Source organism: Nycticebus coucang, chromosome 3 (genome assembly GCF_027406575.1).
Source record: "Nycticebus coucang isolate mNycCou1 chromosome 3, mNycCou1.pri, whole genome shotgun sequence".
NCBI classification, from domain to species: domain Eukaryota; kingdom Metazoa; phylum Chordata; class Mammalia; order Primates; family Lorisidae; genus Nycticebus; species Nycticebus coucang.
Genome location: NC_069782.1, coordinates 90,534,982 through 90,561,690, shown reverse-complemented (window position 1 = coordinate 90,561,690; position 26,709 = coordinate 90,534,982). Strand labels below are relative to the sequence as shown.

Below are 26,709 nucleotides of genomic sequence, written 5' to 3'. Positions count from 1 at the left end.
CTTGCAAAATTTACTTCTGTGGCAATCCTGGGTCAGCAGTGGTTACTTCTGGGAGAGATGACTGCATTCTCCCTGATGGCAGTGTGGTTGAAATTGTCCCGTGGTGGGGAGAGGCGCACAGAAGATGGTAATTTCCATTGAGCTGAGCATCAAAGGGCTTTCCTCACATCTTACACTCAATTCCAACAACTAGCTGCCCCTTTATCCCATTTCTCTCCTCACCCTTCCTTAGGGTGAGAAGGCTACTTTTCCCCCTTTCCTTCCCTGACATCATAGAAAATACATCAGTTCAGGTGGAGAAATATTCATTTTGCTGTAACATCATCTGAGAAGAATATAGAGAAATGAAATCTGAGCAATAAACCAGTAAATCATAGTATGCAAATAGAGTTTTTTGATCCAAGCCATAGAGAGACACCTCATGACCCTCACTGCATCTTCAGATAAATAAGCAAAACCTTTCCAAGAAAGTCCTTCAGGATCTAAAGCCCAGGTGTTTCATCCTTGGGTCCCTCATGTCCCTGTGTGGTTTGAGTTCCTGAGGCATATTTTACATGTTATTATACAAGAAAATCGAGTTTTTTCCATGTCTTGGGGTTCCATTGCCTCCTTTTGTGGCTGTGATATTTTCTCCAGGGCAGGGAGTGAAGGTGGCATGCTGGCTGGGAGGGAGATCTACGTTGCAGGAAACAAGAGAGGAGCTTAAATTTGCTTTTTCTGGCAACTTTGTCTTTTTTTCATTTGGATTTGGGAGAAAATGCCAGCTATGCTACACAGGAGTTTGGAGACAAATCCTCTAATTTGGAGAATGTAATGAGCAGGTCCAGCAGACCAGGGCCTCCCTCCTTTTCTGCTACTGGATTACCTCTCATCCCCTGGAGAAGAAATGTAAAAATAGGCCGTCACAGGAAACCATTTCCATCTCTCAGTATTCATAAATCTGGGGAAGCCACCATGAGGAATAGAGAAGGCCATTTAAGAGGAAACACTTTAACACTACTGCTGGAGAGTGGAGGTTTAGAGTAAGAATGCTCAAAGAATTTGCATCTGCATTGAGCACCTGGGACTTGGCTTCCAGAGAACAAGGCTTCTTTTCCTAGAGTCTACTAGAAAATAAAAAATCCATTAATAGGTAAATGATCAAGAGTGACACTTTTCCAAGACACCATAAACCGCTCTTCCCTCAAAGAGCTTCAAGGACATTTGCACTCAAATGGGAAAATGCCCAGTGCCATCTTTCTTCTGTGTCCAGAGATGGCCACACTGAAAGTGTTTCCCTCCATGAATTCTAGTGATATTAAAAAGATACACTTTGGCAAGCCTGAGCCCTTCTATAAAGCCTACGCTCAGGAACCAGTGTTTGGCTCAGTGGGCTGGGGCTCTGTTTGAAGTGACGGTGGCAGTTAGCTGTTGTGTCTCCTAGCTTTGGTTACGGAGTGATCGTGATTTGTGCCCAGCAGAGTTGCTCTGTGTGTGATAGAGCTTAGAATCCCTGGTCTGAAGTTATACTGGATGCCACAATGCACAGATGGTCCAATGAGGACTAAAGGAGGTAATGGATATCAAAGCTATTTTAACACCATAAAATATGACACAAATGTCTGTGATTATGATGATGACAAACTCAGGGCCAGTTTTACATGGAGAGAAAGTAGGAAGCTATCCTACTTCCCTCTAAGCCTTAGAACATCATCATCATTACATATTAGGGGACTGGAATTCTTTATATTTTAAGCCTGGTGCGCAAGTGTGGAATCAACTGTCCTTTAGAATAGGTTCATAGTGGCCTAACTTTGCACAAACATCCCGGGTCCTCTCCTGGAAGCACGTTTTATTGGATGGAGATCTCTGGAGATGTAGGATGGATGTAGACAAAGTGCCAAGAGAAAAAGAAAAAAAAATACTGAAACAAATATATGAAGAGGTAGGTGGAAGCATCTTAGGAGACAAAGCACAATGATAAAGCAGGGTAAAGAACATCCACTTGGAATTCTACAAGGAATGAGATGATAAACCATGATGAGCCGGCTTTTTATTCTTGCTCTGGAAGACAGACATGAAATGATAGAACAAAATATCCTGTGTCAAAGTCACTCTGTGTCTTGTGTCCTTTCTAATCTTACAGGGATCTGTAAGTGATTTTGCCTAACCCCGAAACCCAAAAAGATTGGAATGCTTCTAAATAAAAATGTGTTTTAAGTAATAATCACGGATCGGTTGATATCTTCTTCATTGTCCTGAATAATTGCAATGCAGAGGTTTGCCAAAGACACTCAGGTTGCTACGATCATGTGATTACTGACCAGGGACTGTCTGGATCCTAGGCCAGTTGAGCTACTTTGAGTTTGACAAGAACCGCACAGCAGAAATCCTCCTTAATTTCTTGAAGATGCTGCATCAGCGCTCATTGGAAGGAGAATAAAAGGAACTGACATCCCTTTCTAAACATACAACATTAATTTTCCCATTCAATCTAAGCTCAGCCAAAAATCTAAACAATGGCTTAAAGTACTCCCACACTAAATGAAATTTCAAATCACAAATGAAAGAAGGCGCACTCGTTGCCTCGGGAGCTGTCACCAGTCAGAGCCTTGCTAATAAAATTTACCACCACCTGCAGAGGCTGTTGTCAAAAACTTCTCCAGTTTGACGCCTGTGCGTTACCAAGATCCTCACTTATCTCTTCAACGTCCTTGGGTTTTTCAGAAACAAACAGGAGAATGTGACCTTGGGTTCCCACCACCAAACCCACAGGCAGGAGAGCAGCACGGTGACAGTGAAGCCACCTGCCGAGGGCCGGGCAGTCCTTGGCGGTGGGCAGTGGCTCCGAGCAGTGGGCCAGTCATGACAGCAGGTTCCACTCAACAATGGCCTCTGATGGACCTCCACACAGTAAAATGGGCCAGCACTTGCCAGCAATTAAGAAATAATGGCATGGTGCTGGTGCATTTGGCAGAACGGGCTTTCTCTGAGTCACCTGACTGCCTATTTCGTGGGGAATATGGCCTCTAAGATGGGGCACACTCTGGCTCATAACCCAGCAGGGAGTTATTCTGTGCAGACAGGACACCTGGCTCCAGGTACTAAGCAGCCTCTGGTTTCTAAGCGTCATTAAGGAGATAACTGGGACCATGTCACACAGAGAAAGGTGCCACCTTCCCTCCCCCAAAGCTGTTTTCTTGGAAGTTTACTGACTGGCCTAGTGAAGGTGCATTGCCTCTGAATGAGAGACTGGGCTCTGCTTTACTGAGAAGGGACGCAACATAGAATCTGGCATTTGTTTTGCTTCCAGTCAATGCCCCACTGTAAGCTGTAACCCTAAGAGAATTGCTTTATGCCGGGTCCCTGGAGGGCCAACTATTTTCCCAAATTCAACTCTGCAAACTCTTATCCTAAATTTGAGAATGTGTTCGATATTACTTTTCACCCAGTGTGCATTATGCCCTTTCAAGTTCACCCAGTCTCAGAGAAGTCTTATCACTTACCTGGGGCACTTTCTACACCTTAACTGCAAAATCTCTGAGGGCACCATACTTACACCCCTCTGGATGTCAGGCAGAGGGCTAACCACACAGCAGGTGGTCGATAAAGACTGGCTGAAGAAAGACTACAGCATCTCAAAAAGGAAGTCCTGGAAATTTAGATGAGGATGGGCTCCATCAATATTTCTGAACCAAAGGTTCAAGAGATGCTTCCTGAATGAATGAATCAGTACACAAGGGAATTTCCTTCCAGTGAGCCAGAGCAAACAAGTTGTCTGGACTAAAGAAATATGCCAGGGAGATCTTCAACCCCCCCCAACTTTCACCCAGCCCTCTGCACAGTGTGCTCGTGCACATGTAGACACATGTGTGTGTGTGTGTGTGTGTGTGTGTGGCTGTGTGGTGAGGGGGAGACACTGGAGCCCTGTGTTATCTTCAGCCCAGAGCCGCCTCTCCTTCTCCCACCTTGTTGTGATACTGCAGCATCTGCGTGATGATCCTTATCTTCGGATGGTAGTTCTTTATGGAGATGACTCTGAAAAAGAAAAAAGCAAAGCTGAGGCAGGCTCTGCCTTACCCGTGGAGTCTGGTGGAGAGATTAATATGATTATCTCCAAATGGGGTGCTCATGAGGCCAACAGTCAGTGCCATCCAGAGGGGTGGCAGATGGGTTAAACTGTGTTTCTGCTACCATATCTCCTGGTAGCATGAGAAAGAAATCATAGAACAGCCAGTCTGCATCCTGGGCATTAAAAGTCTGGGGGTCCCCTCTGATGCCTAGAGGATGGGGTGTGCGCATGTGTGTTTGGGAGGGTGGAGGCCCTGCAGCAGGGCTCTTCTGCCTATAGATATATCTGGATGGGGAAAGCAAGCTCTAATTCTGGGGCCTCTCACCTGAGCCTTGCCATCTCCAACACCCCAGGGAATAGCCAAGAAACAATCTGCTCTGAGTCCAATTCTCCAAGTTAACAACCTCAGACAACAATGACAAATCCAACAAGCAGCATGACAAATGGTTCTAATTGTGACACACACTTGGCCGCTCTCACAAAAATGATTTCTAAGTGGGACTCTAAGGATGAGCGCAGGGTCTCAGCCCTCCGTAGCTAACAGAGTCTAAAGATGACTTAAACACTGATTAAAAATGAGTGCCAAGACGCTGCAGGGGTCACGAGCTGATGGAAAACTGCTCCCCACAGCCCTCAGTCCATATTCAGTGCTGGGAACAGCTAGTCTTCACCCTCCCCGGCCCCCACATGTCCTCTGCAAGTCAATGACGGTGTTAAAGGGAGGGGCAGGGCACAGATGGATGGAAACACCTGGGTTCCAGCCGCAGCTATTGTACTAATGAACTGGGTGACCTGCAGGAAATCCCTGGGCTTTCTGTTCCTGGTTCCTCATCTGGACATTGGGGGCAATAGTACCTGCTTTATTTACTTCACAGGCTTGGTATGAGCACCAAATGGGAGGCCAGATGTGAAAATGCTTTGAAATCATTAAAAGCTCTCTCCACGTGTAAGTTATGGTTTTTGTCATTACGGACTCTGTCAGAGGTGACATTGTACATTTCCTTCTGTGACAAGGAAGGCTAAAGAATGGAATTCCACAGAAAGGCCCACCTCCTAAGTTGAATCAGAAATGCACTGCCTGGATTACCCCACCCCTATCCACTAGCCCTCGCCAGGTCACCCCTTTTTGGACAAAAAAGAGAAGACAGCCAGGGAGCAGCTTTTTCTGCAAAGCAGCGACTTGTGAATTTAGGAAATAGATCATGCTAAAGCCTCTACAGCACAAATCCACCCTGGTTTTTTCCCACTTGAAGGATTTTATTTTATTTTTGAAAAAGTATTGTGCTGGCCCATACTTATAACTCAGGGCCTGTGAGCCTCCTGTCTCGGCCCAGCCTTGCAGTTCACAGCCTCAGCTGGTTTTCTTCATTAGCTCATTGCAAATGGATCTTTGGTATTTTAATTTGAAAAGGGGGTGACTGGCATCATTAACGAGGAAAGAGGATTATACAAATAAGAGAAAAACACAGCCCTTGTTTAACCCTGAACCTCCAGTTTCCTTTTGCTGCCTGGGCCTCAGTTCTGGCTCTACTTAATGAAATTTATGATACTACCTTTGCCCAGTACCCGGCTGACCATCACCCCGATACCTACATGTCCTCATATTAACCCTATCACAGTCACCTTTGCAATTAAGAGCAATGTCCATTTCAAAGGGGTTACTCACATTATTCACTTTGGGGGGAAATAAAACACCACGCAAGCCCCAAACTTCTCTGTGGGGTAGAAACGTTAAGCCTATCTTTTGGTATCGCATTTAGAATTTTTCAAAAAAAAAATGCTTGCTTCCTTAAGAGCTACATTTTTATCATTTCAAATGACAGAAAAATATGTCAAAGGATGACAACCCTACTTACTTCAAAGAAAGGGACAAGTGACACATCCTAAACTGAGGCTCAAGTGGTCACTGTCCAGCTTTCACTCATTAGGGATGGGTCCAGGTGTGAAGCCGGTCTCCACCCCACCCTCTCTCTGTGGCCTGGCAAGCCCAGTGCTTACAAGAGTTCATGCATCAACTTCCTTAAAACGACTACACTAAGCCTGTTGCCAAAGAAAAGTGAGTGGAAAGAGATGATGGTGCCAGATGTTGCCTGCCAGACCAGATGCTTTGTAGAGGAGAGGAATTCCCCCACCTCACTGATGGAAGAGCTCATGACACTTGGGGCCACCAATGAAAGGGAGTTGCAAGCACTGTCATGCCATAGAGGTACCTTCCCCGACCCTCCCAGCTCAGGTGAATTCCCAGGACACAGTACACCAAGCTAGAGGGAGGGGGAGATCTTCCTAGAGCTAGGGAGGCCTGTTCACAATTAGGCAAGAGTTCCTGGGAATGCAGTGGGACTGAAATGTTTCCTCTCAGTTCATCTCTTCTCCAGAAGGTTCTCTTTATTATTTCCTCGCAGCCCTCATTAACTATTCTGCAATTTCTGCCAGAGAAGAAGAGAGAAATTCCAAAAGGCCTTTGATGACCTGGAGTGAAATGTCTTGACGTTTTAGTCATTTCATAGCAGCACGGTGTGACTATGGATCTGTGCAAAGAATAAAACCTGAGCAATTTTTCTTCTGAAATGAGAAGAAAGCAAGGTGTTGGAGTTGGGGCTGAGATTAGCAGTAGATGGGCCTCACCCTTCTGGGCAGTGTTTCTCTGAGTGTCTTCCCCACTAGAAAACGTTCTATAAAAAAAAAGTGCAGGGAGAGTTTGTAGCAAAACAGGCTTGAGAAATCCTCTGTGCTCTACTCTCTCAGAGATATGAATGAGGATTAAAAGCACTGTGAAGACTTGTAGTGAAGAACACCATGTAATTTGGGGAAACTGGTTGAAGCAAGCTCATTGGTCCTTAACCTCCACTCCAAGGTGACACTCATCAGCATGCTACAGAGGCTCATGAAATGCCCTCGCAAGAGATTCCTCAATCTTGGCGCTACTAACATTTGGGACCAGATAATTGTCTGTTGGGTTGGCCTGTCCTGTGCACTGCAGGATGGGTACCAGCATCCCTGGCTCTACCCACAAGATGCCAGCAACACCATTTCCCCTTGTTATGATGACCAAAACTATCTTCAGATGTTGCACAATAGCCCTTTTGCCTCCCAGTTGAGATCTCTCAGGCCACTTCCCCTTAGGAAACACAGAAACTTAACTCAGGCCTGAACCCTCCTGACTTTATCTTTCCTTTTCTAGTTGTGTCTCATGAAATCTTAAACCCAGGGCTACCCACGTTTCACAGGTGAGTTTCTCCATGAGTTTCCTGTTGGCAGGATCCTGTGCGTCACGGCCCTCTTCACTCATCGCAGACTCAGCTCCCCAGGGATATGAGGACATAGGAGGCGAAGAAGGGCTCACAGAGATAGTCTCTGAAGACAACCCCAAAGGGCAACCAGTGGGCCATAGGTGCCAAGCCTGGGCCTTCCCCAGCCCCCAGAGTTACCTCATGATGTTGGAGGCATCTTCGGCATCCGGGTCAGCGCAGTACTTGTTGGCAAGGATTAGGCACGCATCTGCTGACTCTATCTAAGACACCAAAAGAAAAAATCACAGAACACAAACAAATAAATAGCCACGCTCGACTACAGGCCCTCTAAAATGACAGCTTTGGGGGAACTTCTTTGCAAGGGAAGGAAAAATAAAAACACAATCTTGAAAGATTATAGTTTTTGTCAAAATTGTAGGTTGTAAGTTCTTGTTATGATATAAACATTTCATCATCTTGTTGTTGGAGGGTACAACATGTACCTTGGTAATTATTCTTCACATTTGGCATAGTTGCTTACAAGCAGGAGTTCCAGATTTCTTCAAATAACAATTAATTAAGCCCTCCCCATCTCCTTTCTCAACCATCTGCACCATCCTTCTAATTCCTCCAGCCAGGAAATGAAGGCAGGTGGGCTAAACACCTTCTCCTGGATTAACAAGTTAACTAAGAAGTTAGAGATTCAGAAATTTAGACCCCAAAGTCCTTCATTTTTTTTGACACAAAATCTCAAGCTATTGCCCTGGGTAGAGTGCCATGGAGTCATAGCTCACAGCAACCTCAAACTCTCGGGCTTAAGTGATTCTCTTGCCTCAGCCTCCCAAGTAGCTGGGAGAACAGGTGCACACCACAACGCCCACCTATTTTTTGTTTGTTTGTTTGCAGTTGTCATTGTTATTTTAACTGGCCCAGGCTGGTTCGAACCCGCCAGCCTTGGTGTATGTGGCCAGCACCCTACCCACTGAGTATGGGCATTGCCCCAAAGTCCTTCATTTAACCTTTTTTCCATCTCCATTATCTGTAGATGAGAACCCTAAATCAGGTAACAGCTCCACATTGTTTAGCCTTCAATTAGCATTCAGACGTTCAAAAGACAACAAATCTATGTGTATGAAATGACATGCTGCAGACGAACTCAAAACACAACCGACTGACTTCCCGAAACACCAGCCTTGAGGGGCTTATTCCTTAGAGGGGACTGTGAGTTTGATGTGCTAATAATTGCTTGCATTTAAATTAGGTCCACAAACAATAACTATTTTCTCTATGTTCTCATAAGATTTCACATTAGCCATAACTTGGGTCATGTCTGGATAATATTAAGATTAACTGGGCTATGTAAGCATAAGAATTCTCAGTGCTGGCTCAAGTCTGCAATCTGTCCTACTTGGTGTGCAGTACTTAATGGGCCATTTCTGCATTTGGAGGGAGGGCATGATTTCCTCCATACTGTGCCACACACTGCCTCATAGATTTCTTTAATAATGCAAAGAATTTACCTAAATCCTTTTGGATTATTCATATTGGTCAACTACCTTATTTATAGAATTATGTGGTGACCACAGTTAGCATTTAGACTTCAGTGGGTTCACAATATTAATGTACGCCCACTGGCATGCAAATATTGAACATGCTTATGAAATCTACATGAAGCAAGTAAGGTAGCAGAGGCTATTTGGCTGCGTCCCTTTGCCTTGTAAGCCTCAGGTGTGCTTTATGAGAAAAGTCTAATGCAGCAGGTTCTTGAAAGAAAAATGAACCATTACCAAGTGATGTCAGATACCTATATGTTTAGTTTTGCACCCTGAGTCTTTGGTGGCGGGGATGGGGGGGGGAAGAAGCACAAAATGTTTTATGGTTTAGTACAATTTTATTTTTATACTTTACATTAATGGGTTTTTTTTTTCTGTTGTAAATAATACATGTAGATGTTGGAGTTTAAGTATTCAAGATGTGAATTACTGGATTATTACGTTGTGTGTATAAGACTATTTGGCCTACACAACTGGTCTACTTCCTTTTTTTTTTTTTTTTTGTAGAGACAGAGTCTCACTTTACTGCCTCCGGTAGAGTGCCATGACGTCACACGGCTCACAGCAACCTCCAGCTCTTGGGCTTCCGCGATTCTCCTGCTTCAGCCTCCCGAGCAGCTGGGACTACAGGCGCCCACCACGACGCCTGGCTATTGGTCTACTTCCTTTAGCAGCAACTGGTATTGAGAGGACCAGCAAAGTAAGTTGCATGTTTTGACCAGTCCAACTATGGTGTGCTTATAAATGGTCTAGCTTGTGTGGGCAGAATGAGGTCCTAAGGCTGGTAGAAGAGTGATGTCAAGGTTAAGAGATGACCTTTGTCCATCCCATGAGGCATCTCCTCTCACCGCAGAGTTAGAACCCCTCTGTCCCAGAGGGAGTAAAAGCAGAAGTCATCTCTTCCTCCTTACCTTGACTCTCGCAAGATCATGCGGATTGAGGACTGACCCCTGATAGAATTCCACCTGAGTAAAATGCCGTTTGAACAGAGCTTCGAGCTCCAGGTTAGGGGAAATGCTGCACAGGGAGAGAAGAGACAGCTGTTACCATCACGGACTTGGGCATTCTGCCTCCGTGGGGTCCCTTCTGTCATTTCCACAGGGAGCCTTGGGGCAAGGCTCCCATCAAAGCAGCCCCTCTCACACTCAGGAGAAGAAAGCCCGGGTCCAGCTGAAAACCAAAACCTGTATCAAGGTAAAATAAAGATGTTCATGGCCTTGACAAAGCTGAGGCCTGTGGGGCCCTATGCCTTGGCCTTCATCAAGAAAGGAAATCCTGCTTTATAGATAGAGCAGCTGGGCAAGGAGTGTAATGGTTAGGTTTACATGTCACCGTGCCTGTGCCAAGGGTACCCTAAGAAAACACAATTCCTGGGGGTGTTCTGGAGTGTGTTTCTGGGTGTGATTAGCATTTGAATCAGAGAATTCAGCAGAGCGCCCTCATGATCCCAGGTGGGTGTCATCCAGTCCTCTGAGGCCCTGACCAGACAGAAACACAGAGGAGGAGGGCTTGATCGCCCCCTTTGCCTGTTGCCTGCCTGTGTGAGCAGGGCCAGGTCATTGCATTTTCCTGTCCTTGGACTGGGATTTATACCACTGATTCCCTTGTTTCTCAGGCCTTCGGATTCAGACTTAATTATACCACCACCAGATTTCCTGCATCTCCAGCTTATGGAGGGCAGATAGTGGGACTTCTCAGCCTCCATAAGCACGTGAGCCAATTCCTTATAAAAATCTACGTATAAAAAGAAAATACACGTAGATGAGCATATAGAGGTAGCTATATCAATATGTAGATACCTATGTCTCTATATCTATGACTATAATAGATACGTAGATTACATATATCTCTAGCTTGCTCTGTCTCTGATTGCTCTGCTTCATTGGAGAACCCTGAGAAATACAATCAGGGATTAGCCAAAGTTTCCCCTGGCAGCACCATCTAGCTTTTTGCTCCATCAAGAGACTTCTCCTGCTTCTCTGCCTCTTGGATTTCTCATCCCTCAAGGCCTGGATGGAAAAATGTCACCTCTGAGCAGCCACAGACATAATTTGCTCTCAGGCCTGTTCTCAATTTACATACATGAACACTACGCATCACACGTCTCCCTGCTGAGCTGTACAGACACTTTTCCAACTGGATACAAAGATGAAAAATAGATTATTTGTTAATTAATTCTGCAGAAAGGAAAAATATACAAGGCTCTGTGCTAGGCACTGGGCCACAATATTTAGTTAGAATCTACCATATGCCAGGGTCAACACTTGTATAAATTTATTAAGTCCTTAGTAATAATAAGAATAGTTTATGTTTTGCACATTTACAATACGACAGACAGTGTTCTAAGAGATTGACAAGCATTAACTCAGCTAAAACTCAAAACATGTCACCAACCCAAAGCTTTGAGTGGTTAATTAACTAGGCCAATTTCTACAAGTCTGACATTGATAGATGCTGGGGATTCAAAGATGAATCCTAGCAATTGAAGCATTAGCAGCCAGTTTGTTTATTCAAACTAACACAGTGGGTAAGAGAAGAGTGGGAATCCACCCCTCTTTCAGATCTGTCACAAGCCCAGCCTCTGTTGGAAGCCTGCTCTGGTAATGTCAGTAGCCTGGCCTCTTGCTGATAGAGATGGCCCATGTAATTTTATAATACAGGGTTCACAACGTTCTAATGGTTGCACGAGTGCTCATCTTAAAATGCCCCAGTGATCTGAGGGCAAAACCTGCACACTTGAACTCTTCCAAAATGCTCAGCAGAAGACTAGCCCCATAGCTGATATTCAGCAACTAAACCCTGAATCGGGCCTGTCGGCACCTGCTCCTGTGCCACCACAGCCTTGTCTGTCTTTTGAGAGTCTGGAAAAGTTAGTGCAGAAAAGAAAAATGCTAGCACTCCAACGGAGTGGCAAGTTGGAAGTTCAGTGTTCCGTGAACAAACACCAGAGGAAGGGGGTGCCCAGAACGGGCAGTTTGTAGGAAGAGTCCACCCCATTGGGCCCTCAGAGCAGGATGGAGCATTGGGTGGCCAACACCACGCTGAGCTGACACTACCCTGAGAGCTCTGCCCTGGCCATGGCAACCTGGGGCCAGGATAGCCCTGTCTCTATAAAAGATAAGGACGATGATAGGATCCATGTCAACACGGCACAGCCCCCTAATTCTTTCCCTCCTGTGGCAGATCACCTTTTACCTAAAGGTGGGGATCAGGCAAAGCTTAAAACCCCAACAACATCAGATAAAAGGGAAATCCTTCACTTCTCTCACCTGTAACACACACGGTAAGACCCGCTGGGAAAACTGATTATGCAGCCTAATAGAGTTCATCCTTCACGCTCTTACTGTACAGCTGACTGTGCCCTGCACACTCTACATGGATACTTCATTTCATTCTCATAACAGCCCAACGAGGTGGAAATCATTACAATCTCCCCAATTTGTGGATGTGGAAACTGAGGCACATGGGGGTTGAGTACCTTGCTCAGCCAGTAATTGGTTGAGTCCGGATTCAGATTGAGGAGTCTGAGTCCAGAGCGTGTACTTTTATCCGGCTGGGGGCCCCACGCTGGAGGCTCCTAGGAACAGCAGCCGTCCTTACCACTACCCACCCCTTGCTCTCACACTGGTGTCTTGCTTGGTCTCTTTCCTGCACGCCTAATGTATCCACAGCACACAGCCAGTCATCGCACACCAGACACCGTGGACACTCCAGATACACCAGATTGCTGCAGGGACAGTAATGACGTGTTGGACCAATAAAAAACTCCACTGTGATTTCTTCCAGAGAGAAACTCAGATGTGGTGCCAGAATTGCCCCCACAGAGACAAGTGCTGCTCTCATGACCGAACCAGCACGTGGCTACCCTTTCCCATTGGTTCAGGTGTGTCCTCTCCAATGAGGCCAGCAGGGATCGTGGCTTATTCAACTCTGCCCTGCTCCCCGGTGCCACCCCCCTCCGTGTGGCTCTTATAGACAGTCAGGGAGTTCTCCAGGGGGCGTGTGGGTGGGTGGAGGGTCTGGCAACAGCAGGAGCCTCTTACTTGTGAAGAAAAACAATTTCCACGTTGACATCGTCCCGGTCTTTGTGCAGAAAGTCCTTCAGGAAGTTGGAAACACTCTCCAGAGTGATGTGTCCACAGACCACAATGTGCCTGAACAGGAAAGGCCAGTTAGATCAGGCCAGACACAGCGACATGACCCCACATCCCACCCTGTGGCAAGACAGAGGAAGCGTGGCAGCTGCTGGGAAGCAGTTCTCTCCCCCCTCCGCCTCTTGGAAGCCCAGCTACCATCCCTGGAGCCCTGGGAGGCAAAGCGGCGGTGCTAGCAGGTGCTCAGAGTCCTAGACGGAAAAGGCATATGGCTTCTCACCTGATGCTGCACAAAATCCTATTAAAAGCCCCACAGTTTGGCCAAGTGGTTTTATGCATTTAACAATAAGTGACATTATGCTTGTGCTTAAATGCTGCATTATCAAGTCCCTTGCAGAGTCATATCTCTCCCTTTCTGCCCACAAAGTGTCCTCCGGGAGATTTACTATATGAGTCTTGGTTTATGACATAGAGCTTATCAGGTAATGAGGTAACAAATCTTGCTGAAACGATGATTTTGTGTGTAAGAAAGTGGACTTTTATCAGGGTGGCTAATGTGCAGCCTGACACGTTATAGGCTTTGCTGGCCATAACCAGTAAAAAGGAGATTTTGCATTTTTCCACCATAATTCCTCCGACAATGGGGGCATGTAACACTTTACAGTAAGTGAGCATTACTCAGGGCTAAATGGGGACAGGATGCCTGTGGAATGGAAGAACATGCCAGCTGGCTGTGCGTCCCTACAGGGTGGCTTCCTTAGGGCACCTGGGATTTCTAGTAGAGTCCAAGGAATTTACCCCATGATAGGGGAAAGCCAGGAAGGGATGAGGCTGGAGTTGTTCTCCAACGGCTTCGGAGTCTAGGATTAATCTGACTTTGGTACCAGACTCTCCTGTGGGCAATCAGGAGGAAACACTTTTAATGCAAGACCAAAAGCTGGGGACTGACTGTGGAAATAAAACCACTGGCTTCCAGTGCACAGAGCAAGGGGACCCACTCCTATCCCAGTTTCCCTCAGGCTGAGAGTGACAGAAGCTGAATCTCTCGCTGTGCTTTGAAACTTGGGCAGGTGGTGAACGTGTAGCGTAGTTATTTCCCAGGTAAAATTTAGAATGGCCAGGTCCCTTGCCCTTCATAATTGCTCCGTGCACATTCCAATAAGGCAGAAAGCTCATTGGCTGGAGGCAGCCCATAATGGGAGGCAATGATGATGGCTTATGCAATGTTCCATTAGATGCCATTACAAGAGCTTGCCCTTTCGTCGTAATTTGGTGCTTCACTAAGTATGTGAGAATAATGCAGTAAACTCATTGGCGAAAGGATAATGATGCAGAACAAAGAGTAAATCAATAATATGCACGATGCAGTTAATAATATCCCCATTATGGACTGTTATTGTTACGGTGGTGCACTTAGCAATCAGGCGAGCAGAGACGATTGTGGGGAGGGAGCAGTGCCAATGGGCCACTCAGAAGCAACGTCTTAACATGATCGCTTTGCTGTCTAGCCAGAACCTGCTGGGCTGAGAGAAGTCCCTTGACCACCTATCCAAATTCTATGTCCCAAGCCCACATGAGTAACCCCGTCTTTACTCTAAGGGTATGGAAGACACAGTATACTGTAATACACAATATAAATGGACCACCTGGGTTATATGCATTTTTATCACATCGTATCTTAAAATGTTTCTTATGGCATGTGCCTTTATACAAACAAAACACTGCAGATGAACTTGTATGTTCTGAATAAGATTTCTGATGTCAGATTTTCCCAGTGTGTACAAAGTGACAGAAGAGTGGGATTGCCCTCCTGACCTGAACTCCCTACACATGAAAATGGGGCTGCTTGATACCTTCCTAATGCTGTCTGCCCACGGACATCCAAGACATAGAATAAGGCCAACATGAATCTAAGGTACGGGTATCCCCAACAGGATAGCTATGTGGGTGGGGCTGTTTCTATCACTTGGATGGAAGCCAGATAGGATTCCCTACTCTGCTACCAAGGATGTGCATCACCCAATCAATATTCTTTCCTAAGAGGAAGCTGAAGGGTTAACCTCACCCAGCCAGCCTCCTGTGCCAGGCATTGTAAAGTTCAAAGTTCTATACCAGCGCAAGCAAGCCTGGTTATTATTCAAAGCCGGACTTAAATCAATGATAGGTGTAGGGAAATGGCTGGACATTCATCCTTCCTCTCTGGCACACAAAGACCTGAATGAGCATCTGCCAGCACCCCATCGTCTTCCTCTTCTGAAATCATTCATCCCCAGGAAAGATGTGTGAGCAAGTGGAAGGAGAGGGAGATGCGTCCCCCTCTTATCCTTGAATCAAAGGCTCAGCCAGCTGATTTATTCAGCCTTAGAAAAAGTCAGGGTTCTCTTACTTGAAAATGTGCTGGGTACATATGAAATATATTCCAATGCAATCAATATTATCCCTTAAGCCTTAATTAACTTTCACTTCTCCTAAGAAGTAGACAAATGCTGACAAGAGAGGGGAGAAAAAAAAGGATTGACTTTTTCCATTTGGTGTTAGCTGTCCAATACCATTCTAGACAATTGAAAATATATATCTTTTAGCTACAGCATGATTTCTGGGGTGGAGAGCCGTCTTTATCAAAAGGGAAGAAAAAAGTCTTCCTTCAACATAATTGGTATTTTTGCTCAGAAAAAGCAAGATTGATTGAAAGCAGATTGCCTTTTTGCCCAAGGAGAATTATTAGGTACATTATCATGGAAACCTTGGAGAACCCATATTGTTCCAATCTGTCCTATATCTGATTTGAAGATTTATGGCCTTCCCCTTTTGTGCCAATAATCATTTTCCTCCATTTTGTTTTCCATACAGTGAAAGTTATCAAGGAGCCCACATATTGAAAATGTTTGAATGCAGTTAGAATTGATGGATCAGGTGAACCTGCCTCTCTCACTGAGCACTGGCAGTAGATGATATGTGCCTGCCAGCTGGTGTCTAAGGCAGGCCCTACAGGACCATGAAGAAAGAACAATGAATGGGCAAAATTTATTTTCCAGAAATATTTTCTGGACTTTCAAAAATTCCAGGAGTTTGGATAAGAGAGAAAGGAGAAGCAGAATTGATTGCATCCTTGGTTATCGGAAATATAATTGAAAATGTTTTGGGATTGAGAGCAGGGTGTGTCTTTTTTGGAAGTAGAGTGATGGGTATTCACACAGCACGATTTGAAGAATGCCACAAAGATCCCCACCCCAAATTATCTCTGCTGGGTTCTGTTCCATGACATTTAGACCAGCTATACATCGACCATGTGAGATTCACCCTCTGATAGCTCTGGGTTAACTCAGCTCAGACACTAAATAACTAAAAATATCTAGTCTCAGATAAGGTACCAACTTTGTAGTCTATAACTTAGAAGCCAGAACCTTTGTGGGTCCAGGGCTAGTACCTGATTCATGAGGTTATTCTGAGGATTTATCTAAAGATATAATACGTGTCAGGGCCTAGTAATCTGGCTTGCTGTAAGCATTATAAAATAGTAGAATCCATATGACATCTGCAAATCAGTGTGTAACAGAGGTACAATGTATGCTGTGGCCTGTATAATCTCACCTAATCCTCGAACAACCACCTCTTCTGACTATCTGCATCTTTTCAGATAACCTCTCTAAATTTAGATTTTGTTAAGCCACACGCCTGGCATCCCACAGCAAGTAAAGGATATGATCCAGGTCTCCCTTTCAACTTCCTACTAAGGTGAAAGTGGTGGTGGGGAGAATTCAGCTTCTGCTCTTTTGAGACAAGCCAAGATGCACCCACAAAGATGTCCTCCTGGATTCACAGTGGAGGGGGTGAGCAAGGGGTCCTTAGTGGGGCAGGGGAGAGGCTCGGTCTGGGCACTGGGGTGGATTAGGCATTGCAGTGTTGCAATATCACTAGATGCTGGCTGCAAAGATTTCTAAAAAAGTCTGAATGATGGGCAGAGATCATGAGTACCACTGGTAGGAACTCTCAGCCAAACTTGTAACCTAAGGCACATGATTTGGAAAGCCAAAGGGGCTGCAAAATGATGCAAATGTCCACTTAGACTTATATGCTGCCTCTTGCTCAGGATTTCTTCCCCAGCCCAGGGATCCAGAGGAAAAGAAGGATCCAAATGATCCATTTCTGATGGAGAATATATGGGAAGTAGCTAAACCTGTTCCCATCTGTGGCTCTGGGTCTGAATGTTTTTAGACCAGTGGCAATCTGCAGGCTGCCAATTTCTAGAGGGCCTGACCACATGGTTTGTGAAGATGGCCAACGAACCTCAATCAATAACCATTTCTGATCTGATGGATTTTTTGGTCTTTAAAACACTGTTTAGTTCTGTACACAAATATTTCTTGAGCAAAGGTAATGTACACTAAACATAAACTAATAGTAAAGACTTAGATTAAAAGATCCATTTCAGATGCACAGGAAGCAACTTAGATGCCAAAATAGTAGCATTTTCTGGAAAGGAGTTAAGCATCCCATGGAAGCAAGCAGTGCCTTGGGGTGCACAAGGGCTCCATAAACATGGATGGGGAGAAAAAGGGATGGGCCATGTTGGTAGGTCATGGCATCAAGTACTTGAGTAGGACTTAACAATAATAATGATGATGATGACGACAATGTGTGACTGCTGTGAACTCTATCAAGGGTCACCAGAAGATTGCTAATTGCTTATTTCATGGGCAGATCTTCACTAATCAGACATTGGTGTGCTTCTCCCCTCATTAACCATCTTTAGAATGAAATATCACACATTCTCCTTCCTGACTCTCCTCACTTTTTGATAATGGGCTGGGAAAGTCAGAATGCCCAGGTTGAGTCAGAACTTCCATTTCAGAGCTCAATTCTATCAGTGCCACTTGGAAAGGACAACTCAAAAGACATGACAGCATATGGTAGGCAGCATAAGAGAAGAACCGGAGGGGCAGCCAGTGGACAGAAACGTTGTGGCAAATGAGGCATCGCTGAGAGCTTCTGGGGATGAGTTTAGCTGGAAGAGAATGAAAACCGCATACTTCTTCAAAGACTCAGCTAGCAGTTCAGCTTTTGAAAACAGGAACTGTGACAGCAGGATAGTGATGGGCCCCTCTCACGGTCTCCCATTTTTCTTAGCATCCCAAGGGCCCTTGGCAAATGTTTCCTCTAGCACCTGCCTTTGATGTGCAATTGAGGTCCCCAGGTTCAGTGTAAGGTAAGCGCCAGACCAAGGGCAGAACAGCTGCCCCTGTTTGATACCCTCTAGAGAGAGGAAGAGGCTAGTGGCAGAGACAGACTGGGCATGAGCCCAGTCTACTCTAAAATGAAGAGTCCCAGGCAGATTGGACTGTACCCCCCAGACACTGAGTCCCTGCACAGGGCTGCAGTTCTCTGCTCCCGCCCTAGTTCACGCCATCATCATATCTTGTCTAGACGTCTGCAATAGCTTTCTAATTGATTTCTCTGTTTATTCCCCCACTGCCCCTAACACTACCTCCCCCCCCCAAAAAAAAAAATCTAAAGAGCAAAGACTGAAGCAAATCTGACTGCAATCAGATTCCCCAAGGGCAGGGAGGTCTTAGATCTCCCTTTAGCACAGCCTCGCTTTAGGAAGACAACGTAAAACGCACAGCTCTGGGCTGTTTATTTTTAAAGATACTATATCCATTTTTACTGGAACAAGTATAAAGAACTTAAAAAACCCATAGCAATCCTGTCACAATAAATCATACAGAGTAAATTGAAAATCCTATACAGCTTTCCCTGAATACACTGTGCTCACTTTGTCAAAGAGGTAGATGAAATGTGGCATATATTGATCAAGATGTCTCTGTAAAACTATAATATTTATATCAAATACATATGCTAGACTCTCTTCTGTCTTTGTGCTGAGCCTTCTAATCATGCTTTCCTCATCCCACCTCCCCCCAAATGCATCCCACCAGAGGTAGCCCCGTGAGAAGATGAGAATGAATTGTAAGAAATACTTGTCAAAGCGAACAGCATTTTATCATAAAGGAGGGAGAGGGAGAGTGGTTAGAAACCCAACAACCCAAACCACACAGTGGTCAGTAAAGTTTTCCCTCCTAGGCTGAACTTGAACCAATCAGTGTCTGGACTGCCACTTCCCCATGAACATGGAAGCTGGATTTTACATTCCATCTCACCTGCTCCTGTTGTTTTTTTTTTTGGCTGCATTGTCCTAATTCCGTTTCCCCTGATTTGGGTCACATTGCTCAGGGTCACTGTTCCTCAGCTTCTCCCATAAAGTTCATTACCCCACTGCCAAAAACAAAAAAGGCTGATCCCACTCCTACTTTCCCACTTCCTCTGTTACTGAGAGCCTCTCTCCAAGACACGGAACTCCCCACGGAAGAAGAGAATCCTAGGCAAAGACTGACTCCAGGCTGTGTTGGTCTTCCCCTTTCACTCTACCTCAGAGCCTAGCTCAGGGCCCCTGACATGTGCAGGGCTTTTCCAGAACTATTTGTCAACCGATGGACTGGTTGGCAAACTATGCTTTGCTTAGAGACCCTATGCCATGGTAAGTGCAGAACAAATGTTAAACAAGTAACTGCAAGCCTGTTAGACCATTGGCTGATCCTGCCACCCTGAACCTACAACTGTATCACAGTTTTGGGAGGAAGCTGTACACACATGAAGAGAAAAATAACAACAAAACAATAGAGCCCATAGTCCCAAACTCTGACAATAACCATTTCCTGTTAAAAGAAATTTGAAAAAGGGCAGTGCCTGTTGCTCAAAGAAGCAGGGCGCCAGCCCCATATACCAGAGGTGGTTGGTTCAAACCCAGCCCCGGCCAAAAAAAAAAGAAAGAAATTTGAAAAATAAAAATTAAAGAAAAAAAAAAACCAAGAAGGTTCAGAGGTAAGATATTTCCTAGCCTTGACTACATCAAGCACTTTGCTAATCATCATGGAAAGAAATGCTCTCCCTCCTAGTGAGGAAGTGAGCAAAGTAATCAACTTATCCAGCTGTCAATAGAGCTATTCTGGAGGAGGCAGGCTGTTATGCTGCTTTTCTAAAAAGGACCAGAAGGCTGGTAAAATAGATCCCACTAGTGCAGCAAAGGCACCTCTGCAAAGGACAGCCTCAAGGTCAAAGGACAGACTACTGGTAGCCCCAGCAGAGAGTATGGGGAGGTCCTACTCAGATCAGAACTTTTCACATGAAGGTGATGCATCTTACAGACAGTCAGGACCTCACCCAGCATAGAGGGATCTGCACCTCCAACATCCCAACTCATAATGAGACCACCACAGTCAGACCATACACATGGTCATAATTAGACTGTGGGTCAAAAATGACCACGCATCTTTTGTAGCTTCCTGACTGAATGGAGCCTTGGCCTCACTCTTAAAAATAAATTCTGAGAACTTCAGCACCAGGGACATTGTTTGTTTCTGTCTGTCCAGTGTATATCCTCCCTTGTGTCAACAGAGCCTCAATGTCAATTTGGGGACCACTTCCCCCGCCCCCAATTACATAGAGTCTTGAGACCTTTAATCAAGGTTCCGGCCCCAATGAGGACAATCAGTGCTTTTAAATCTTGAATGGAGTGACAGTAAGTTCACAGTGGGAGGTGATTCATCCTGATGACAAAGCCCCATAAAAACCGCTCCTGGATTTCTCCTTCCTGAATCTCAGAGCTGTGTCTCTGTCTTTTGGGATCTTGCCCTTCAGCTTTCTCGTGGGTTCTGTAAGGTACTCTAACCTTAAAAAACAAAACAAAACAAAACAAAACAAAACCTTTCTGCTTGAGTCAGCAAAAATCAGTTTCTGCTTGAGTCAGCAAAAATCAGCAAAAAAACAACCAAACAACCCTAACTGGTAGGTTTCATTTACCTTCACTTTAGTTTCACATTTAATTCTCATAACTATCTAGTATGCAAGTACTATCCCCACAACCTGGGTTTCTTTCAGTCCCCTCCCTCCCTTGTTTCCTTCCCTCCTCCCTGGAAGAGGAATTCTACAGCCTCCTTCTGTGAGCAATTCTATCATTGCTCCCAAATTGCAGTCATTCTTCCTTCTGTCTCTTTCCAACACCTTTGCCCTTCTGCATTTTATTCATCTCATTACGCTGGGCTTGGTGGCCTTTGGCCATTTTTAAATAAGCCGGTCTTCCTTTGACCTGACTCTTCTGATCTTAGATGGTTCTCTGCTCTTACAGAGAAACCAGGACCCTGGGAGGCACTTTCTTCTCTTTAGATCTTAGCAGATTTGCCCACCTTCACTCGACCATGCTGCTTCTGAACAAGAGGACAGGAGAACTAAGGCAGACACAGGTCAGCCTCACCCTTTGGGGACAAAGGTGGAATAGAGGGAGGATAAGTCAAAGCAAAGAAATGGTTTTTAATTTTGTCCTGGAGAAGATGTTCATTTGTAAATGGAGCCCCATCTCCCTCCCTAACACCCCCAGGGAGTCATTCATCATGACCCTAGGGACCCTCATCATGACAATGAAGTTGACACAGCCTTGCCTCCTTCTCCAGCCAGCGTAAGATGCCAGCCATTCCATTAAGGAGACACCTCCAGAAGCTGTCATACACACAGGAACAGGAAGCCTCAGGGCAGAAGGCCTAATAGGAAGTACAACCCCAGGCATGCTCCGCTTCCACAAGACATCTTCAGGCTCTGGGGAGGAGCGGACCTCAGCAAAGCAACAGGACCTTCCCTCCCTTCCCATATCTCTCTACACCCCTCTTTCACCAGGTCCATCACTAGATCTTTAGATTTTCAGGTGAACACAGCACTCTGCTGTTACCTGTGCCCTACACTATTCCAATGGTTACATTCAGCATTGAGAATAATCATATGCTTTTAGGAGCATTCCCTCTAATATATTTCTTGCCTTCATGATTATTTTTCATGATTTTATTGAACAAAATTCCCACCGAAAAACCATTTCACTGGGATGATGCTCCCACATAATCAAGCTTCCTTTTAGCTGCCACTAGTTCCATGGATGGTTCTAATTGGTCGAGAGTCTTAGGTAAGCTCCAGGAGTGCAAAAATCACATTTTCTTGCTTTATCCTTTTAACCACAGCACCTAGTATAGTCCCTGGCACATAAAGGTAGGTGGGGGATTCAAATAATTGGTTGTTGAGCCAATATATTGGAATGGGAGCTTTCCTAAAGCTGCTCTCTATATACTAGCCAGCATTTGCCTTTGGGGTCAGTGACTAAGGTTGTACAATCTCTCACAGTCATGGGCAGGTATCTATCTCTATACTGCTCCATGCCCATTGCTGGAAAGTTTCAGGGAGGGGAGAGTAAGATTTCTCTTACTGACAATTGGCACCCACATTCGGAACAGCGCCCAGGGCTCTAGGGGTGGCAGCGGGCCACTGACATGCTACACCAGTACAAAAGTAGAGACTTGAACCCTGAGAGCAACAGGGTCAGATTTCTACAGTTTCACACTATATCAGCCTCTATCATATTTTAATAAAAAGAGGCACCCGACTTGGCCAGTTAGGAAGCTTCCTGGTTTATTTTCATGATGATGACAGTGGCAGTGGGATGAACCCCAAATCTCCTAGGAACCATTTTGCACAGCTCTGGAAAGACTTCTAGCAGAGTAAATGACATGGCAGGAAAACAGAAAACACAGGGCGATGTAGTCTCACGTGGTGGCATCTGTTCCTCAGATTCTGAATCTACCCAGCAAGAATTTACTCACTCAAAGTAGATACTAAGCAGAAAGAATCTTCAGGGATTACAACTACAAAAGGCACATTCAGAATTCTTTTCTTTTAAATGAAAGAATATTTGAAAGCAGAAGTCTAGGCTTAGATATGATTCTGGGCGGGTTGCACAGTTCATCTCCCACCTACATTTCTATTCTTGTTTTCAGAACAATAGCTGGAACATTTTGATAAGTGCGTGCAAGGGAAGAGAGACAGCAGAACAGCGTGGGTGGGGTGGGAGAAACAAGTCTTCATTCTATCTGTATTATCAGGAAATTGATTTAATATGCATCCAAGTCTCTTTAAATAGAACTGAAAGTTTGAAAGGGACTGAAGATACGGCTTAGAAGAATCCAAAGCAGATGCCAAGAATGAAATGCCCATATCCCACTCCCATAAAGACCCCTCTCCTTGGAAAGGAATACCTGGCATGTTTCATTAGGTGATCCAGGATCTAATGACGAGTGCTTTTGGTATCTGCCCCTCCGTACCAAATTTCAGAAGTAGTCAAGGGGTCATTTTCCCCAAAGTATTAGGCAATCTCAGGGTTTTTTTTTTTTTTTTTTACCCCTGTTCCCAAAAAGCTTAATACTAATCAAAGCAGGATGCCTAATCAATCCAAGATGGTCTGTCAACTTGAATTATCTATTTATCTTCCTATTTACTGTATCTGTCTGTCTACAGTTCTTCATATCTTCGTGAAGATCAGTTATTGGGGCCTGTGTTTCCTTTTGACTAGAATCGCTACCAGATGATCCTTCCTGGTGATATGTTGATGATTTGCTAATTTATGGCTTTTAAAACCTAGGAATCTGAAGACATTGCTGGGAGTTCATGAGGCCTGACCTGAATGGCTGCTTGAGGAGGGATCTAAGTCTGTGCAAAATGCAAAGCTTTGGTCCCATTTTACACAGAGCAATGCCTGTGATAGAGAAATTGCAAATGACGTTTTATAGGAAACATCCCTCAGGAGAGCAGCCCACCCCTCGCAGGCAGGGAGAAGTGAGAGTGAGGGTTGCCCAAGAAACACGTAAACAGGCAAGAAAAGGCCTGTGGATCAGGCCATGTCAGCACCACATGAATTAACCCTGAATCCTATTCCCAACTACTAGAGGCCAGGGCTTCTCAGAAAGAGAAAAAATGGAAATGATATTGTAGGAAGACTCTTATCCCTAGGAACTAGGAGGAGAGGTTTCAATGAGCTCTGAGTTTGAACTTCCCAACCACTTAGGTGGCCAAATAATGTGACGTGGCGCAGGAGAGCTGTGGCATATTTGGAAATTCTTACAGATGTGTAGAAATACATCTGTCCCCAGTGCCTGGAGTGTAGCAAGCACTCAATAAACACATGTGGAATGGATGAACATGAAGGCATTACTCATATTAATTCTCTTTAAGGTGTGTGTGTGCGGGGGACTATGAAATGGTCTATGCGATCAATCTCTGTAAAGAAATAATTCATGTTCTGACACACTAGATGATTAAAAATTCCAAATCCTTTTAAAATTAGTCTAGAACCATGGTAGGCAAAACCTGAGTATGGAAGAGAAAATGGAAAGGAATTTCATGATATGAGACCGCCCCATAGGAGGAAATAGAATGTGATCTCAAAAAGGAAAAGGGATCTGAGTGAGATGGGGAGCCTATTTCTAATAAGAAGACAGACACAGAGTTAGTAAGAACCCAGCGATAAAGAAGTAGGGAAGATACGAAAGATGCCCTGTCCTGATAAGTCACGGAGAACACGGCTCAGGCAAATTACAGCCCGAGAGAGAAATAAGTTTTTAAGACTTACTCTAGTGGAGATAGAACTAAAGACCTATGGTTGCAAGAGGGGTCACATAACCTGAATTTTAACACTGAGGGTATCAGTTCCCTCTGGCTTAGGGGTCATGCAAGCTGGGCTAAGTGGTCATTGAACAAGTTTTCACATCTCATCCTCCAAGGCATCACCTCCTTAGACCACTGTTTTGCTCTATCACAGAATCCTAGTCTTGTTTGCTTTTTGCAGCATGTGTTAAAAATTTGTGATTGCTGTTTTCTTTAGTCATATCCTTGCTCATTGTTTGCAGCCTCCTTGAGACTGTAATGGGCATAGGTTCCAAGGGCAGCTCATTCATTGAACCCCAGGCAACACTAATGGGCATCACACCTGACGTGTGACTCGGAGAGCATCTGCCGACTGAATGAATGGACCCATAGAGACAGGAAGGGATACTGAGGCAGTAACTCACTGTGCCTGGCTATTTTAAATTCTTAAAATTTTGTTCTACATTAATGAATACTCCATCATTTGTTCTAAAGCCTGAGTACTTTTTAAGACAAGAGCATTTGTATGATTAAAGAGCACACAGTAAAGCACTCTATTTTCATTTTTAAATGAAAAAGCATGATACATTCTCCCCACCTTTGTGATTTTAAGGCTCCTTACAAAGGAGAACACATCTTGGAGGCAGACTGCCCTAACTCCCTTCAGTGACCTCTTGAGGGTCAATATTCCAAGGGAAAGATATGAAGTAAACACAGAGTATACTTTACAGGAGACCTTTCATCTGGAGGTTCCTAGTACTGTACTGTACCTCTCCCCACCACAGAACCACTCTGAGCAGACCAACCAGGAGAGAAGTGGAGCAGGTGGCTACATATAAAGGGCCTAGAATGTTCTTCCTAAGATATTGTCTGCAGGTAGGATCTGCCCACGAGGGAGTCCGTCTTCATCAGATCACTACATTCTGCCATGGCTGGTAACCCAAGAAATGAACTATCTGAAAGGATGGAGCTGGAAAGAGGGAAAAGGTGTTGAAATCTAGAAAAAAGGCAAAAATCTCTTTCTGGGTGTAATCCATCTGTCCATTCTTGAGAGCCCCTCATTTCTATAAGTATATAAGAGGTAGTTACATTTCTAATCTACCCACATGAGCAAAACAAAGGACGAAATAGTTCTGTCCTCTCTCTACTTTCTTTTCCCTTGGGCCAGGACCCTTAGTGGTAGTGAGTGAGCAGGAGGATGAGACAGCCTCAAAGTGCAATTCACATCTTTCTTCTCCACTCCAGCAGGGGCACAGACTTTTTGTTTTTATTTCTTTTTTTGTAGAGACAGAGTCTCGCTGTACCGCCCTCGGGTAGAGTGCCGTGGCATCACACGGCTCACAGCAACCTCCAACTCTTGGGCTTACACAATTCTCTTGCCTCAGCCTCCCAAGCAGCTGGGACTACAGGAGCCCGCCACAATGCCCGGCTATTTTTTTGTTGCAGTTTGGCCAGGGCTGGGTTTGAACCTGCCACCCTCAGCATATGTGGCTGGCGCACTACTCACTGAGCCACAGGCGCCACCCCAGGGGCACAGAGTTTTGATGTCAAGAGATGACCTGGAGAGGCACCAGGGCACAGAGGAGCAGACTGCCCGGGTTCAAACCCCAGCCCTACCTTTGACTAGCCGGGTGGTGCCCGGCAAATTACCTAACCTCTCTGTTTCTAACTTTCCTTACCTATTCCAAATGGAGATGATAAGACCTTCCTCAAGGGGTTCCTGTGAAGATTCAGAAATACACAAGTATTTGCAGCTGTCATTGCTGGCAGCATGGGGCTTTGAGCTGTATTAATTCATGGGCTGATTTCTGGAAGTACGTGGCTCTACTTCTGCCCATATAAGGAGGCATTCTCAAAGAAGCCACAGCATTGAAGTTTCACAGACAGCTTTCTTAAGCAAGAGATGGGTGAGTCTGTGATTAATGATTTCCCAAACCAGAATGGGAGCTTAACTTGTCCTGGGGACCTTTCCCCAAGTCACTTACATTCACTCTCCTCTCCCCTCTGCCTACCCCTTGTTTTTTATTACTCTTTCTGGGTGTCCTCTCAGCATTTGGCTACCAGGAATCAGTAGAATAAGCCAAACCCACCCCACTCTCTCTGTCCCAAACACCTGGCCTGGTGCTGCCTCAGTTTCAGGTCACTGAAGTCCCATGATGGGAAACACAAGGTCTGGATGGCTCCCCAGCTGGGCCGCCTCCGACAAGGGGGTTACAGCAGACGGATTCCTCTCTGCAGCCGATTATTTTCCATGGCCTTTGGCCATGTGA

General features: G+C 45.1%; 1 protein-coding gene across 12 annotated transcripts in view; it reads right to left on the bottom strand.

The window, feature by feature from the left end:
- Positions 1–26,709, bottom strand: part of KCNMA1 (potassium calcium-activated channel subfamily M alpha 1) — a 784,008-nt gene that overhangs the window by 201,759 nt on the left and 555,540 nt on the right. For 11 of the 12 annotated variants that reach the window (XM_053584070.1, XM_053584058.1, XM_053584059.1 and 8 more), the window contains exons 10-13: positions 12,878–12,988; positions 9,746–9,851; positions 7,480–7,562; positions 3,948–4,017 (exon numbers count right to left, since the gene is read on the bottom strand). In XM_053584070.1, coding sequence (XP_053440045.1) covers positions 3,948–4,017; positions 7,480–7,562; positions 9,746–9,851; positions 12,878–12,988 — 370 coding nt within the window. Of the gene's footprint in view, positions 1–3,947; positions 4,018–7,479; positions 7,563–9,745; positions 9,852–12,877; positions 12,989–26,709 lie in introns of those variants that run through there. The other variant, XR_008378803.1, reaches the window with a different exon arrangement.